Genomic DNA, 15628 nt, shown 5'->3' on the forward strand with positions numbered 1-15628 from the left:
AAGCTGTAAAAGTCCTCAGGCTAACAGCGCCTGCACGCTACACTCTCAGGATCGGTCAAGGTCACATCAATCACATGAGTGTCTGTAAAATATATACATATGGTCCTTGTGACCGAAATGTGGGTGGGACCTCTACTATATGAACTGGAAACATAGCGGTCGATGAAAATATCACTGGATGCGGTCAAAAACAGGTGTCGTCTGTCGAATTTCTTAAGACCAAAATACGATATCCAACTAAAAATTCTAAGGCCAAATTAGAAAACTATTGACTGTTATTTACTCTGTCTATGGTCACGTATAATACACATATAGTAGAAGTTTAAATTCTTTCTACAGCTAAATCTTAAACCGTCATGGCCCCAGATCCGGCAACAAAACAGGCTTGTATCTATAATTTCTGACGTTACGATAATCAATTAGCCCTTGAATATACGCCCACGCGCGCCGTGTCTACCTTCGTATACGAAACAATTGATTGTCAAGACCACATGAATTCCATACGAATGAATTATGCTAGTGTTATGAGTGTTACTTAATGAATTGCAGTAGGAATTTAATTCTTGACAAAATACTTATAATGACTTGTGTTTAAATACCATTTTATCGGTAAAAAAACTATCAAAAACTCGTAAAACCACTTGTTGATAAAATAACATTCAAGCTTATAGCTGTGATCGGTGTATATGGTCACATCTACAGAGGTACAAATTAGTAGCTCCCTGTAGTAATAGTTTATTATTTAGCATCTATAATTACTAGCGGTTTCTAGTGCTATTGATAATCTCCTTTTTATTGCAGCAATGCCTTAATTTGTGACGAAGTGATGAAAGAAGATACGACAACACATCAAAAGGAGCTCTTGCAATTGAATAGGTGAAGTTTGCGTGATGAACCTATTAATTATTAAACAATTCCTCAAGTGAAGTGTCCAACGTATAAGTACGGTAAAAGTTTATCATACCAAGAAATCTGCGTATACCTTCGACAGTCTTTATTAAGGAGAATCAGCTTAGGTTTTATTCTCTCCGAAGGTGCACACACCAGCACGATACTAAATTATTGGAGTGTTCTGAAGAGTACGGAGATCTAGGAACATTTGCGCTCTTTGCAGGGATTCATCTTAAGAAATTAAGAGAATATCATAAATATATGGGACGTAAACATCTATACCCGTGTGATCACATTAATAACTTTCATTGTTTTTACAGCTTCATCGGAAATGAATTCAAAGAACGTAAGGATCCGCGAATTATACTATAAACTAAAGCATTCGATTTTCCGAACCTTATTTTTTTTTTGTGGCCCCCGCTATTGGGAGCCTCTCGTACCCCCTATCTTGTATGGGACTCTATTCAATATTATTTAATTTATTTACATATTTTTTATTTTCATTATTTTCTTTCATACATCGTATGATCTTTCGTTCTTTTCATTCTTGCCGCAGTTCTTCTTTCTTTCCCTTTCGCTCTGTAACGCCTACCGAACCTACATTAGACACTCTGATGGAGGATGGGGCAGTGGAGACGAGACTTTCCTGGTCGAGTCTGTGTTGCTGTTTGTATAGTGAGTGCGGAGTGAAGGTTGGAGGGCAGGGTGGATCACTCGGCAATCAAATTAAGGAACATAGGCACCTACGCTTAGGTACTGTTAGGAGGGATAGGGTATAATTATGCAGACCGATATTAACACGCCATTCATCCATTCATACATTTTTAAAGAATTTTTTTATTCCAATTACTGAAAACGTGTATTATTTGAACATATGAGCTAAGACTCAAAGTATTATTTGCATTATAAACTATCATTAAATCATTTAAAAGGTGTAAAAAAATGCAGACAGTCACCGCAGAACTGACAATTAATTCTATAGTTGTCAAATTCTGCTCATAGGTGGCATTAGTCGAATGATTAAAAAATAATAACAAATATTTGGCAATTATTATTATAATGGCGGGAGAGTAAATTAAGTAAAATAAAAATGTTTTTAAACATTATGCGCATAATTCTCAAAACGAGGTCAATAGGGGTTAGGTACCATATATAGCAGGTGTTACCGTTTTCAATTAAAAAAAAATTATTCAGAAAATTTCAAAAAAGAGAACTCGGAAAAGAAAACTCCTGGCAGCATATACTTAAAATTGTTATAAAGAAAAACAACTTTTTTTTATTGTACGTATTATCTATTATTATTAAAGTGTTTAAGTTCAATACAGTAATGTGAAACCGTTAAAGATATATAAAACTTATTTCGTTGTCTCCGTTGGCTGCAATTCAGTCCTTTAAAAGTTAAGGCCAGTTATCAAAAGCAGCACGCACTCTTTCTGTGTGAAAATTCTTCACTGCCAATCGTAAAAATAGTTTTGGAAACCTAAATTATCCTGGCGTTTATAGAAAGCGTTATTCTCTAAAGCTGACTATAAATCATAATCCAGTGGATTAAGATCAGGACTAGATGATGGCCAGTCTTTAGCTCTGATGAAGCCCGGAACGTTCATTTTTAACAAAGGTTACTTTATAAACCGGCGCCGAGCCTTGCTGAAAAATCTATTCTTGGTTATTGGACATGGTATTGTTAACTACCTTCCCAAGAATGGTACCTTGATACACCTATGTCGATGTTTTGATACCTTTTTTACAAAAATATGACTGCAAGTCCAAAGTCATCATTTAAAATTCGCAACATGATTTTCTTTATCTCCCGAGACAAAATCTATTCCTTTCGGACAGGATTTTTTCAAATTTTCCAATTTTCCCTTGCTGCTTTGATAGCCCTTTTCGTACCAATACTATGTGAATTGGCAGATATTGTTGTGTCATAGACAGAGGAGATTTCATTGTACTCGTACCTTTCAATAGTCCGGAACATTAACATTTGATATCATATAGAGATCTTATAATTGTATTTTGCATCATACATACTTTATACAAAGCAATCACAATGATTGCTTCTCTTTATCATCCTAGGCCATAAACATTTTGGTGCGTCCACAATATGTTGGCGCGAAAATACGAAAATACAATGAACGCTTATAAAAAAATGACAGATTCCATTCAAAGGTAATTTTTTGCATATTCTTAATTATAACAGTATGTATGACATTATATATGACATTCAAATCGTATACATTCATACAATAATTATCCCTCCGCTGTAATAATATTTTTTATTTTACTTCAATATCTCATTTAATTGTAATTATTCCTCGTAATTATCCGTCATACCTTAATTTTTATTTAATTAAAAACAGGTTTTTGTTCATTTTCGACTTTGTAATATATGACTTCAAACAATTACAATAATTTTAACATTGCAAATAACATCTGAATCATAAAATCTGAATCATTTTTTTAAATGGTCACATTACTAGTAGGCTTCTACTTTTTATAAAATCCAGTGCATACGAAAATTCGTAAATATAAAACGTTCTTAAATAAGGTTGTAATATCATATGATTATTATTTTTCGTCAAAAATGGTGAAACTTACTACGGAACTGATTCAAAATTCAATGCAATACATGAATCCATGTAAAGATCGGGAGTTGGATCTTAGAGGTTAGTTCATTTGTATGTTGTGTTTGCAATATCGCCGTTTTAAAACATACTTAAATAAATTAATGCTTGCATATGTTAAAATATTACAAACATAGAACATTTTCTATTTACTGTGATAAATAAGTTCATATTTACCAGTATTAGTATTATATTACCATTGAATAATATGTACACAATACATTGTTTATTATTTCCAGGTTATAAAATTCCACAAATTGAAAATTTGGGCGCAACTTTGGATCAATTTGATACCATCGATTTTTCTGATAACGATATTCGAAAACTTGATGGTTTTCCATTATTGAAAAGACTAAAATGTTTATTTTTTAATAATAATAGGATTGTGTAAGTATGATTGTTATCAAAACGTACACTTAGGTTTTTTTTATATACAAAATAGCAATTTAAGCATCTAATTTCAGATCCGTTATTATCAAATTTATGGTTTCAATCAAATTTATGATTATTATTTCCCTGCTGTGCAAATGTCAACCTTACCTGCATTACCTATAATTAATATCATTAAACCATTTTTACAGAAGAATAGGTGAAAATCTGGAACAATATTTGCCAAATTTGGAATCTGTAATTTTAACAAACAACAACATTAATGAATTAGGAGATTTAGATCCTTTAGCAAGTCTTTCGAAGCTAAAAACATTATCTTTGATGCACAACCCTGTTGCAAATAAACAACACTACAGGTAAATAAACAACTTTTCTTGTGTTTTGCAAGAGGAAATAGAAAAACACAATCTTTATACTCGGAAAGATGATGGTGGTACCACCCTGATGGACCCTGGAGTTTATCATAAGGGGAATAGATGGTTTCAAAGTATAGGGGGCACATTACTAAAAACCAGTGTTATAACATTTAAGCAAACAGTAAGAATAAAAAAGGATTTGTCTACCTTAAAGTTTTACATTGTATTTTCAATTATTTAATAATCAAAACCTGTCATGACAACTAGAAATTCTACAAGAGAGAGGGAGAATTAACTTTTACTTGAGAATATAAGAAGACTGTTGTTATTGTATTACTATTGTTATAATCAACACTTTTGTTAGAGAAAGTATTGAAACTTGCTTTTTTATTCTTGTGAAGGGTATTTGTTTAGTTAGGTAACAGTCCATAAACTTAAGTTAGGGTAACCTTTTATATCCTAGATTTAGTGCTAGCAGTAGTTGTAAATTTCAAAATTCTGTGCTTGTATGAAATTTCTGTTGTCAGTTTAATCGAAAATAAGTTGTTACTAACTCTGTATTATTTATCAAGTTGTCATGTGTCATCTGTCCTATTTGTCTCTTGGTAAAATGACAAACCTGGGCTTTATATCCAACATTAGATTTATATTAAAAATGTGGTGATTTATTGTGTAAATAATATTACTTCTATACACAAATGCAAAGCTTCTTTTTAATATTCTTTATTTCAAAAGTCTACTATCAAGTTACTAAAAATATTTTTTTTTACCCGTCATATGCACAAACAAATATTTCTAGGCAAATCACTTATTGTTTTATTTTAATAGTTCTAATATCAAGTCTTCATTTATAATGCCTTCTATTTGGACACTATTTATTATTATGCATTAATATTGATTTTGTGTGCAAATAGTGGAAACAATGATTTAACTATTATGTGATATTTACATATTTTTATTTTTGTTTTCAGAGCTTATGTGGCATTCAAATTTCCTGAGTTACGATTGTTAGATTTCAGAAAAATCAAACAAAAGGAAAGGGACGAGGCAAATGTCTTGTTTAAGAGTAAAAAAGGAAAAGAAATGCAAAAGGAAATTTTGAGAAAAGCTAAAACATTTGTACCGGGAGGAAACATGCCTGATCCTAAAATTACAAGTCAGTATTATATTTTTTAATTGGGACATCATATAATTATTTTTTTAACTAATGCTCTAAATTTATACTACTATTTAACAGATGTTAACCCGCAAGAAATTCACAAGATCAGAGAAGCTATCAAAAATGCATCTTCATTGCAAGAAGTTGAAAGACTTACAAGAATGCTGCAATCTGGTCAAATACCAGGACAGAAACCTTTACAACCACCAACAAATGGTCAACGTAAGATATTTTATTTCATTATTTTGCTTCAAAACTCCATTACTTTATCATAATTCATTTATTTTAATAAATCTATTTCAAAATTTACTATATAAACAAAAAAAGAAATAAATTGATTTCTTTAGTCATGTTATTGTTATATTAATGAACTTTGTTTCACTATAGTAATTTTGCAAATAAATGTTTTAAATTAGAAAAAATATCTAAAAGATTCATATTTCTTACATTATGGATTGATATTGGTAAAACAAAAAATGTTAGAATCTTGCCAACTTTGAATCAACTTAAAACGTTTAAATTAAATACTTATTTTTTAAATGTTTTATTTCAGAAAATGAAGATGAAGAAATGGAGACAGATCAAATAAGAAATAATTGATTTGAATGTTTGAAATATTTTCAAGTTAAAGAACAGATATTACATAAAGAGTTCAATCTACACAAAAATTTGTTAAAGACCTTTTTAATTATTAGCTGTAAGAACAGATAATACACAAATTTAAGAAATGTTATTTTTATAATTTTAAGGTGAGAAGAACAGATACATAAATTTCAGCATATTTTGCTAAAATAACTGATACTACATTCTTGACAAACAAGCGTGAATATTTTCTTTGTAGCATAGGAATGAATAAAATTCTAAAAATTTTAAAAGGATGTTCTCAAACATACGGCAAAATATTTTAAAAGTGCTATTAAGTTACATTATTTTATATTCATAAAAAGGTATTAATTTTGTCTGTAGTACAAAGGACTAATATTGCAATAAGTCTGTCATTACAGATGATCCATCCATTTTAATGGTGTATGATATCATAATTTATTACATTTTCACTCATTTTATTGAAATTCCAGTGCATAACATAAAAATTAAAAATAATAACAGTATATGGATTTGTTCTTAATCTACATAATTCTTTATTTGCTGCTTTCAATTTCATATATTTTAAATGCAGATTATTATACCACTTTGTCTGGTCTATTTATTGTTTCACAAAGTTATCAATCACCAAGTTTTCAACAAACATTCGCAGTCAAGAGATATGCAAAGTTGCTTTTGTCATGAGTTAGATAACATTATAATTTCATTTAAATTTACATAATTTTAAAATCTAAATTTGGTCAAAAGTGCAAATTTATGAGGGTAACAGTCAATTACAAAAAAGTGTTTGCCACAATACTGAGCACACATACTGAATTAAGTTTAGCCTTTAATACATATGGATAACTACCTAGGTATCCATGATTTTGATGCCATATTACTTAATCAGCCTTGCGTTATTTACGTAAGTTATAAGTATGTTTCGAACAAAAACAGTTATATGATAAGATTGTCTTCACCTTTATTGACTTACTACAAACAAATATTATAGCAAGTCTCTTTTAGTAGTGCCAGTTTAGGTATAGAGCTGTGCAGGTCCTGTATCAGCCACCTAACTAAACTAAATGTAACTGAACTAAAGTCTTTGCGATTCACTAACTATAACATGAAAGCTCTGTGGTACTATTTGGATTAGTGATTAATATTTCATATTAAATGTAATTATAATCATTCCGAAAAAGTATTACTTACCATGAATATGGTTTATAAACTTACAACAATGCCATTATATGCTGTTCCTTAAAAACCTAGGTTGTTGCATTATTTTGATACAGATACTCGTAGTTACGTTTCGGACTATGTGGTACTATTTGCAGCTCAAATTTATTTTAATCTCAATATACAGGTGATGGTTTATAAAACTGCAACTTTATTATATTTATAATATAAAAGTTTGCTTTATGACCCACCGGTGAGCATAGCGTACTATCCCATTAAAGCCATACCAAAATTAGGAAATCTATTAAATTATAAATGGAGATTCACATTCTAAAACATAGAATGCTGTCTTTTATACAACAGGACCTCGCAGCTCACTTCCATGTGCGTTTTGTATGTGGCTTGTAAGAAACATTTCCGGTGATCCTTATAAGCAGCTCATGGATGACCCTCATGGCTTAGATGATTCTGTGAGATATGGCCCACTGGTGAACCGCGTAGCTTTTATGGAAATACTCGATTTGACGTGGCGTTCAAGGTGTTCAAACTGACCTTGAAAAGAATAGAATAAACTGAAATTCTGCAGTCACTACGGGTTTTACATTTTTGAATAATTGTGCTTTAAAATATAAGTAGTTAATCAGTCTAGTGTTTATAACATTAATGTCAAATATTATTTGCAATGGATACTAGATACATTTACTTAAACACATGGTAGGATGTATTCAGTACACACCTAACTGAAGATGCGAACTGTGTATTATTATCATAGGATTTTGAATAATGTACTAAAAATATATTTTTAGTTACTATTCAGTTATGGGGGGCTAATTTTTTAATGTTTTACGAAACCAAACTACAGAGCTATATTCAGTATCCAGTTATTAAACTGGCCCTTCTGCATTTGTACTTCTATTTGCGTGACAAGTGTCAGTACAATTGTGTAGTTTTTCAGCCATTAAAGTTCAACTCTGCAGTCATAAAGTGATTTATCTAAATATCGAAGACATTTTCTTTTCATATAATAAATGAATCTCGTATGATAATCAGTATTTATTAATTTTCAGTTTAATGTCATACAAAATTATAGAGAAATAAGGAATAGAAAAGTATGTTGTAAGTCATCAGGTTCTGGGATTATTTACTGATTATCGTGAAACCATGGGAACCTACCAACAATCTATGGCCTTATTATCTCAAATCATTGACTATGCTGTCTTAAGCAGCTTTTCCAGCTTGCTGCTACATAAATTATTGCATTTAATCTTTTAACAATAACACCTTTTTTGACAGATTTCAGATCAACAATTTTCAGCATTTCTCCAATATACATATTTTACCACATCTAAAGTTTTTCATTTCATATATTTTTGTCCATTCAAATTTTCTTGATAATATTATAAAATTAATAAAAGCCGTAATAATCTAAAATATCTCACAAGCTTTAGAATATAATAGTTCATCATTTCCAGCATCTAAAAAAACCGTATACACACTTGAAAGCAAAATAGGACGGCCCATTACTTCCTTAATTGTGGGACGCTTATCGGGGACTATCGACAGCATCGAGTCTATAAGGTCTTGGAGACCTCTGTCATACACAGTCATGTCAATAGGATGCACGCTACCACTTGTTATGACCTTGACCAATCCCACAAGTGTCTGTAAAAAAATATTGTAATTATATTATTTAATCCTGCAATTACTATTATAATGTAATAATTAAGACGTTTATCAACAGCGAACAACCAAAAGAAACTAATGTATTTAGATTTATATATATGAAAGAAATAGGAGGATCCACAGACAAAACAAGTTCACCGATGTAGCGTGAACAATTGCTTGTCTGAAGTGGCTGTGGGCGGGGTATAACGGTCGTGCAACCGATGGCCATCGTGGCCTGACCGGTTCTCGCGTAGTGTTCACAAACTGACGACATATATAATGTCGCTGGATTTGGCCAGCGCAAGATTGTTTATCGATCGATCTATAGGTAAGCCTATACCTTGCAGTGAACTTCTGGTAGCTGATATAGTATAGTATGTCTATGTAGTAGTATCAAACGTGGCTTCAACAAGATGGTGCCACACCAAACAGCTAAAGATACTATGGCAATTCTTTGTGATTTCTTCCCTGAAAAATTGATAAGTTGCTTTGGTGACATCCTTTCGCCGCCCTGGTGACCGGATCTTACCCCAATGGACTTTTTTTGTGGGGGTATCTGAAGAGTAGTCTACGAAACATATCCGGTGACTATCTCAGAAGTAAAAGAAAAAATCGTTTACGGCGTTACAAGATGACAGGTACTACGATCACTTATGCAGCGAGTGGGCATGCAACATCGAGGCCATAATCTAAGTGCGCCGGACGTGATGGTCACCAAGACGACATCATTTTAATAAATAATATCCGATAAAAAATTCTTTTTAATTTTTAATAAAATAAATGTTTAATTATACTAGTTTTTACCGCAATTTGAAATCAATGTCATTCTTTAATATAGGCATAATCGAAATATCAGATGCAATAGTGTATTCCCTAACAATAATTTGCACTTATTTAAAGATTTTGACATTGTATCTATCTAAACTACACACTATTGTGACGTATATTTTTCACAAACTAATATTATCACGCTTAAGAGCAAAACCGAAATAAATCTTATATATTTTGCTTGTGAAGTAAGCAACGTATGAAATGTTTGGTGATCAGTTTTAATTTCGAATTTTATTTGCACACGTATATATTAACAAAATTTCAAGAAAATTAGAGGTAACGAAAACGAGGAACTTTTAAAAGTATTGTTTTATGCATGTAATTAAATGATGCTTACTTACTTTAAATGCTTAAATAAAATAATTGAAAATGTAATTCTTTTTTTTCATTTATAATTGATGATTGATTGAATGAATCTCAAAGAATACTTGTTTTTGGAAACTAGGCTCTTCAGAAGCACCATATTATAGGAAGGGAACGCTTAGCAGAAGAATTTTACATACTAGCAATTTTGTTCTTACAGGTAGGTTATTGGTACTCATTGTCTTAATACATGTTTAAAAATTATGAATTTCTTATATTACTGCATAAACGAGTGTATGCCTAATATATCAGCATAATGATACATATATATATTGTAACTGCTGCAATAATCTCAAAAACATCTAATTTAACTTAATTATCTCCAATTATTTATGTTTGTATATTGAATAGTTTCATATTATAATTACTCAGTTATATTACCTCAGAGTCAAAAGCTCGTTTATGTGTGCACATCTCATATAATAAACACCCGAGAGCCCATACATCGCTTTTGGTGTCATAAGGTTTACCTTCGCAAAGTTCTGGAGCGAGATAATATGGAGTACCTATAACAGTTGAGGTTTTCTTTGCACTGAAATTAAAATGATAAATGTTCACAAATATATTCCCTTTATGCTGCTGCCATAAAACGCAAATCGTAGGCGCCTGCGCATTATGTTTTACTTATAGTCATTAAATATATCTTAATTATACCGAATTATTGTCACTTTATGATGGATTTTTAGATTTGGTAGAGAGTTACAAAGACTTAGCAGTCAACAGATTTCACATTTGATTCAACCTTGTTAGATTGAATTAAATGTTTATGTGAATGATTTAATAATTAATAGCTATTAAAGCTTTTGTGAAGCGGCCGCGAGGAGGGCTTTTTTATTTGATAATATATGATAAATAAAGAAATAATAATATTTAACCGCACTCAAGAGGTTCTAAACTGTGAAGAAATTAATTTTTAATGACGCACATATTTTACGATATAACTTAAGTCCTAAGAAACAAACAAGGTTTTTGTGATAACGTACAGTACATATCGTTATAGTATTGCACATTGTATTTTGGAATTACTCAGTGCTCTCTTAATTTTTGTAATTATCGAAGGGTAATAAAGTTATATATCGGTTTGAAATTAGTCAAACCGATTTATAAAATAACACTTGACAGTACAACCAGGCACAAAAGCCAAGCTGGCGGCAGCTTGACTAAAGCTGAATTAAAAAAAGGTACTACGATAAAGTATTATAAAATAGACATGTAATTAAAAAAAACTACTAAGTGCCCTAATCTCACATAATGCCCCCACTATAACAAGTTTAAAATTCTGAAAGTTAGGCTTCTGCCAGTCAAAATTAAATGTTATTAGCAAATTAAAAACTGTTACGCAAAATATAATTTGCACATGCTAAATTGGGTTGACCTGTAGGGAATGCCTAAAGCCATTTATTCCACTATTACACAAATTGTAATAAAGGTAAATAAATAAATTGCATAATTTCATGACGCATATGTTTTTTAAAATAAAAAAACTTCAATAATTTTTGAAATTTTTTTATTTTAAAAAAATCTAAATGATTTTTTAAGGGCTACGGAAAGTAATGTCGCTTTCTTAAGTTAAATCTCCATGACTACATTTTTAACAATTTTTAATTTCTTATTAACAATATATTCACCTTCGTTGTCAACAACCTTTTACCATCTAGTATACGGATTTTTAATGCCGGAGCGATGAGAATCAATCGGTTTTTCTGTAAAATATGTTGATAGAAACGACGTTACTTTCCGGTCTCCCTAATAAAATAAGTTTTTACTTGATTAAACTGATTGGAATTGAAAAACAAAATAATCATTGAAAAATTCTGACCTGGCTAACATCTTAGAAATACCAAAATCCCCGATCTTTACTATCTTGCCATTCTTGCCCGTTAAGAGAATGTTTTCTGCTTTTAAATCTCGGTGAATTATATCTAAACTGTGAATATAATGCACTCCTAGGAGAACCTGACTAAAATAAAATAAAATCTCCTGAAAGAAAAAATAATTAGATAATATATTTCAAGCACACTGGAAACAATACAAAGAAACTTTATTCTTACCGTTTGTTTTATTAATTCTGGACATCGTTTAAACATGTATTCAGCTAAATTTCCATTTGTAGCATACTCCATGCAAATCATTACATATTGTTCTTGATAAAAACAGTTGTAAAATTTTATAATATTTGGATGATTCACTGTCGACAATATTTTAATTTCATTCGCAATTTCCTTAAATACGAATTAAGATTATATATAACAAAATAAAAAAAATCATTACTATAAAATATATGCATATATTACCTGATTATGATTTTGAATCTTCGTATTAAGTTCAATATCTTTTACTACAGTAAGTGACTTTGTACTACATTTTTCACACAGATACACGTTTCTAAAAGTTGAGAGAAAAATTATTATTACGTTTATTAATTTGTATAATAAATAAACATATACGTACCCGTATGTACCTTTACCAATTGTTTTTATAACTTTTAATCTACAAAGTCTAAATCTTTCCGTAATATCCATCTTTGTCCAATATTTTTAAGATAAATGTAAGTCGATACGGTAATTACTTTATCCTTAACTTTTTTCATCTACCCAAATATATTTAATTTGACAAGTGTTAAATTATATGGTTTTATAGTACAAAAATTAACATCATATTGTTTAAAATGCAATTTTACTTTTTAATTTTTTGTTCAGGAGAGAATAAAATAACTCCGTTTACATTCTCATGTCTAGTATATTACGATAAATTTATACCCATGTTTTAAACTAAAATAACTTGTACATGCAAAAATATTATATTCAAATTTAAAATATTTTTCGGTTTTTGGAGGAAGATTTATTAAATAATGTATATACATATGTTCAGTTTTTATTTATAACTTGTAGCTCAAGTGCGACTAGAACCTTTATATTTTATCGGCCGCTTGCTAACTCACGGGTCCTGACTATAGCCAAAATAATTATCTTGTTGACAGATGACGAATTTTAAAAACAGCTGAAGTGCAATTTTTTGGTTTCATTTTGGATCTGATTTGCTCTCCTGCACAAATGGCATTCGCATATTCCATGGATGTGAGATAGCAGAGCGCTGAGGGTGCTTAGTCTAACATGTTTTTAGGGAGGCAAAGTTCGAGGGCTCCTTAGAAAGCCACGATTGGCGTCGCTGCATGCGTGAATGTGTTAACATGTTTTTCTCTTATTCTAGATAGTTCAAAATTGGAATTCAAGTGTTTTATTAAAGACAGCTGTATTAATTTTTAGAAAAGGCAATGAACTAGTTTTTAAAAATCATTGTATTCCTTTTACATTACTTTGCGAAAGTAATGTCAATTAAAATTGATCAGCGAATTCGACTAGGTAATGGCAACATTCCCTTAACTCTATCCAAAGAAAATATAATTCGATCTATCTACTGTTTTGGAGGAAATTAAAAACATAGGGCCTAAGGCCTGGTCCACAGCTATAATTATTTAAAATTTAGAGTTCATATTAAGAAAGAGCTTAAATAAGTTGTAAAAAGAGCATTGAACATAAAAATGGGGCAAATATTAGGTTCCTATAATGCAAGAAATGTTGATCTTTATATGGACGATAAACCAACTTTCGATCCACAAGCCGGATTCCCTTTCGAACGTAAACAACGAGGTATATTGAATGTTCTTTCATTTAAAATCATACGTTTAAATTATCCAATAATTATAGAAAGCGATTGTTTTTTTTTTAATTTATGTGTTATATAATTAAAAGAGGTTATATCTGTTAGAGAATGTTTTCAATATAATAGTTTATTTACATGTTAAGAATATAGTATATAATTCTTTAAAAACACTTACTCTAATATATTGTTATTAGGATAACTATTCTTGTACTTTACAGAAATGATTGCAAAAGAAGAAGACTTGATTTCCGCCAAAATTCCGCCCTCAAAACGTGACTATTGCGCTCATTTCTTGCTGGAATATCAGGTCTGTCGCTATAAGAACATGCCCATGGTATACAAGTGCGCCCACGAGAAGCACAATTACTTAAACTGTGAACAACAGGAGTAAGTAATATACTTTTATTTCGCAAATAATTAAATTTTCTAACGAAATTTGAATTAAAGGATTGGTAAATGGTAATAGATAAATAACGGGTAATATTTATTTCTCTGAACTGCTTAAGAATCTATTTCAACCTTAAATTAATAAAATTGTCCCCAATTTGCTTCCTGAGCCTTGTCAGAAACTTTACGAATGTATAATTTCATCATTTCCTAGTGGCATTGGTAAACTAAAAAGAAAAATTTGTTATTTTGTCATATTTTATCAGTTTAACCTTCCTTTGAAAAGAGAAACATGAAAACATTGCAACTTTAAAAATTTCTTTAAATTTCATATTATCCATAGATTATTTTCTGTCACAATTTCTTTTGATAAAACTAATGGAATTAAATAAAAGATGTAAAAGTTTTGACTGCATTTATGTATTTTGCTATAATGTACTCATCGTCTAAGACTGATTTATTATTAAGTGTTGATATTTGTTGTACTTTGTCATGACTTATTTGGTGCCAAGCTATTTGTATTTATTTAATTTATGATTAAGGGACAGTATTTCAAATTATGACAAATAATAATTACCTTATTAATGTATAACAAATGATATCCAATTTTGGCTTAAAGATATGATACATGCTTAAACAAGTATTGAATTTCGAAAAAGCTGTAAGAAGCAAACATGATAAAATTGTCCAAAACCCATAATTAAACGTGATTTATTTTACCACAACAACTTTGGGTTTTATGTTTATCTGTATTTATTTCTACATGTAATGTTTAACTGACCTGATGGTGAATGGCATGTCTAAATTATAATATTAAATGTATTACACAGAACTGTGCTTAATAACTTAGATAATGCTGCATTCTATATATTTATATACATATATATCTCTACATTTTTATATATCTTTATATTTATTTATTAATAAATATAAGAAATGTTTGTAAACCAGTTACTGGTCCCATTATGACATTTTTGTGGATTTCTGTTTAATAAACTCATCATAGTATTTATCAAGTAGTGTTTGAATAAGAATTCCGAATTTTCTGTAAATTTTCAAAATCGTTGTTAATAAGTCATTAATCAACCCTTATTAAAAGTAATTATCTTTTACAGCTATGTTCTGCGTATGAAAGAGTTTGAACGTGAACGTCGTTTAAGACTCCGTGAACAGCGTCTAGTGGGTGCCGCTTAAATGAATTAGAAATGAATTCTGAGAATTGTAAATAAACTAGTTAAAATGTTGTAATTGTTGTGCTTTTTATTTTGTATAAATTTTCCTAAAACTAACTAAATTGCTATTTACATCGCTTGTTAAAAACAAGAAATTGTTTGCCAAGACATATCTGAACAATTTATTAAATATATTGAACTGTGGCAAGTACAGGAATTTATTATAGAAATTTTTTTAATATCTTAATAATTCAGAAAAATTTTAATCACGTGATTTGAAGAATCGAACTCTTAATTTTTCGCATAAGCAAATTGGTTTTTATAATTAATGACATATATCGGTAGTAATTTTTAGGCATTGAAATA

At 30.1% G+C, this 15628-nt stretch overlaps 3 protein-coding genes across 5 annotated transcripts; 2 read left to right on the forward strand and 1 right to left on the reverse strand.

The window, feature by feature from the left end:
* The first annotated feature begins 3373 nt into the window (after positions 1 to 3373).
* U2A (small nuclear ribonucleoprotein polypeptide A'-like U2A) lies at positions 3374 to 6373 on the forward strand. The gene is made up of 6 exons (XM_068774418.1): positions 3374 to 3557; positions 3755 to 3902; positions 4097 to 4261; positions 5233 to 5417; positions 5499 to 5642; positions 5974 to 6373. Exons 1-6 carry the CDS (start codon positions 3476 to 3478, stop codon positions 6018 to 6020), a joined length of 771 nt encoding a protein of 256 aa, XP_068630519.1. The 5' UTR covers positions 3374 to 3475; the 3' UTR covers positions 6021 to 6373.
* A 579-nt stretch (positions 6374 to 6952) lies between these two features.
* LOC137930796 (serine/threonine-protein kinase Nek8-like) lies at positions 6953 to 12564 on the reverse strand. 3 transcript variants are annotated; one of them, XM_068774093.1, is made up of 7 exons: positions 12492 to 12564; positions 12335 to 12425; positions 12092 to 12262; positions 11860 to 12020; positions 10422 to 10572; positions 8678 to 8843; positions 6953 to 7733 (listed from the first exon to the last, which is right to left on the reverse strand). In XM_068774093.1, exons 1-7 carry the CDS (start codon positions 12560 to 12562, stop codon positions 7633 to 7635), a joined length of 912 nt encoding a protein of 303 aa, XP_068630194.1. In that variant the 5' UTR covers positions 12563 to 12564; the 3' UTR covers positions 6953 to 7632. The 3 variants fall into 3 exon arrangements, with proteins under 3 accessions (XP_068630194.1, XP_068630196.1, XP_068630193.1); XM_068774095.1 differs by lacking the exon at positions 6953 to 7733 and having other exon boundaries at positions 7936 to 8843; XM_068774092.1 differs by lacking the exon at positions 6953 to 7733 and having other exon boundaries at positions 7936 to 8843; positions 12335 to 12562.
* An 845-nt stretch (positions 12565 to 13409) lies between these two features.
* ND-B18 (NADH dehydrogenase (ubiquinone) B18 subunit) lies at positions 13410 to 15338 on the forward strand. The gene is made up of 3 exons (XM_068774503.1): positions 13410 to 13690; positions 13922 to 14090; positions 15206 to 15338. The coding sequence occupies exons 1-3, from the start codon at positions 13582 to 13584 to the stop codon at positions 15282 to 15284; spliced, it is 357 nt and encodes a 118-aa protein (XP_068630604.1). The 5' UTR covers positions 13410 to 13581; the 3' UTR covers positions 15285 to 15338.
* Positions 15339 to 15628: the final 290 nt, after the last annotated feature.

This window comes from Battus philenor, unplaced genomic scaffold, assembly GCF_028537555.1.
Source record: "Battus philenor isolate CCGP_79_NKW_IND1 unplaced genomic scaffold, ilBatPhil1.0.hap1 SCAF_7, whole genome shotgun sequence".
Taxonomy (NCBI): Eukaryota; Metazoa; Arthropoda; class Insecta; order Lepidoptera; family Papilionidae; genus Battus; species Battus philenor.

Coding starts and splice junctions, on each gene's coding strand:
- U2A (XM_068774418.1), top strand. CDS start 3,476: ATGGTGAAACTTACTACGGAACTGATTCAAAATTCAATGCAATACATG. Junction 3,903..4,096: donor TTTAATAATAATAGGATTGT/GTAAGTATGATT, acceptor CCATTTTTACAG/AAGAATAGGTGAAAATCTGG. Junction 5,643..5,973: donor ACCACCAACAAATGGTCAAC/GTAAGATATTTT, acceptor GTTTTATTTCAG/AAAATGAAGATGAAGAAATG.
- LOC137930796 (XM_068774092.1), bottom strand. CDS start 12,562: ATGGATATTACGGAAAGATTTAGACTTTGTAGATTAAAAGTTATAAAA. Junction 10,573..11,859: donor ATTTCTAAGATGTTAGCCAG/GTCAGAATTTTT, acceptor TTTTAATTTCAG/TGCAAAGAAAACCTCAACTG. Junction 8,844..10,421: donor AACGAGCTTTTGACTCTGAG/GTAATATAACTG, acceptor ATTTTTTTACAG/ACACTTGTGGGATTGGTCAA.
- ND-B18 (XM_068774503.1), top strand. CDS start 13,582: ATGGGGCAAATATTAGGTTCCTATAATGCAAGAAATGTTGATCTTTAT. Junction 13,691..13,921: donor TTTCGAACGTAAACAACGAG/GTATATTGAATG, acceptor TGTACTTTACAG/AAATGATTGCAAAAGAAGAA. Junction 14,091..15,205: donor TTAAACTGTGAACAACAGGA/GTAAGTAATATA, acceptor TATCTTTTACAG/CTATGTTCTGCGTATGAAAG.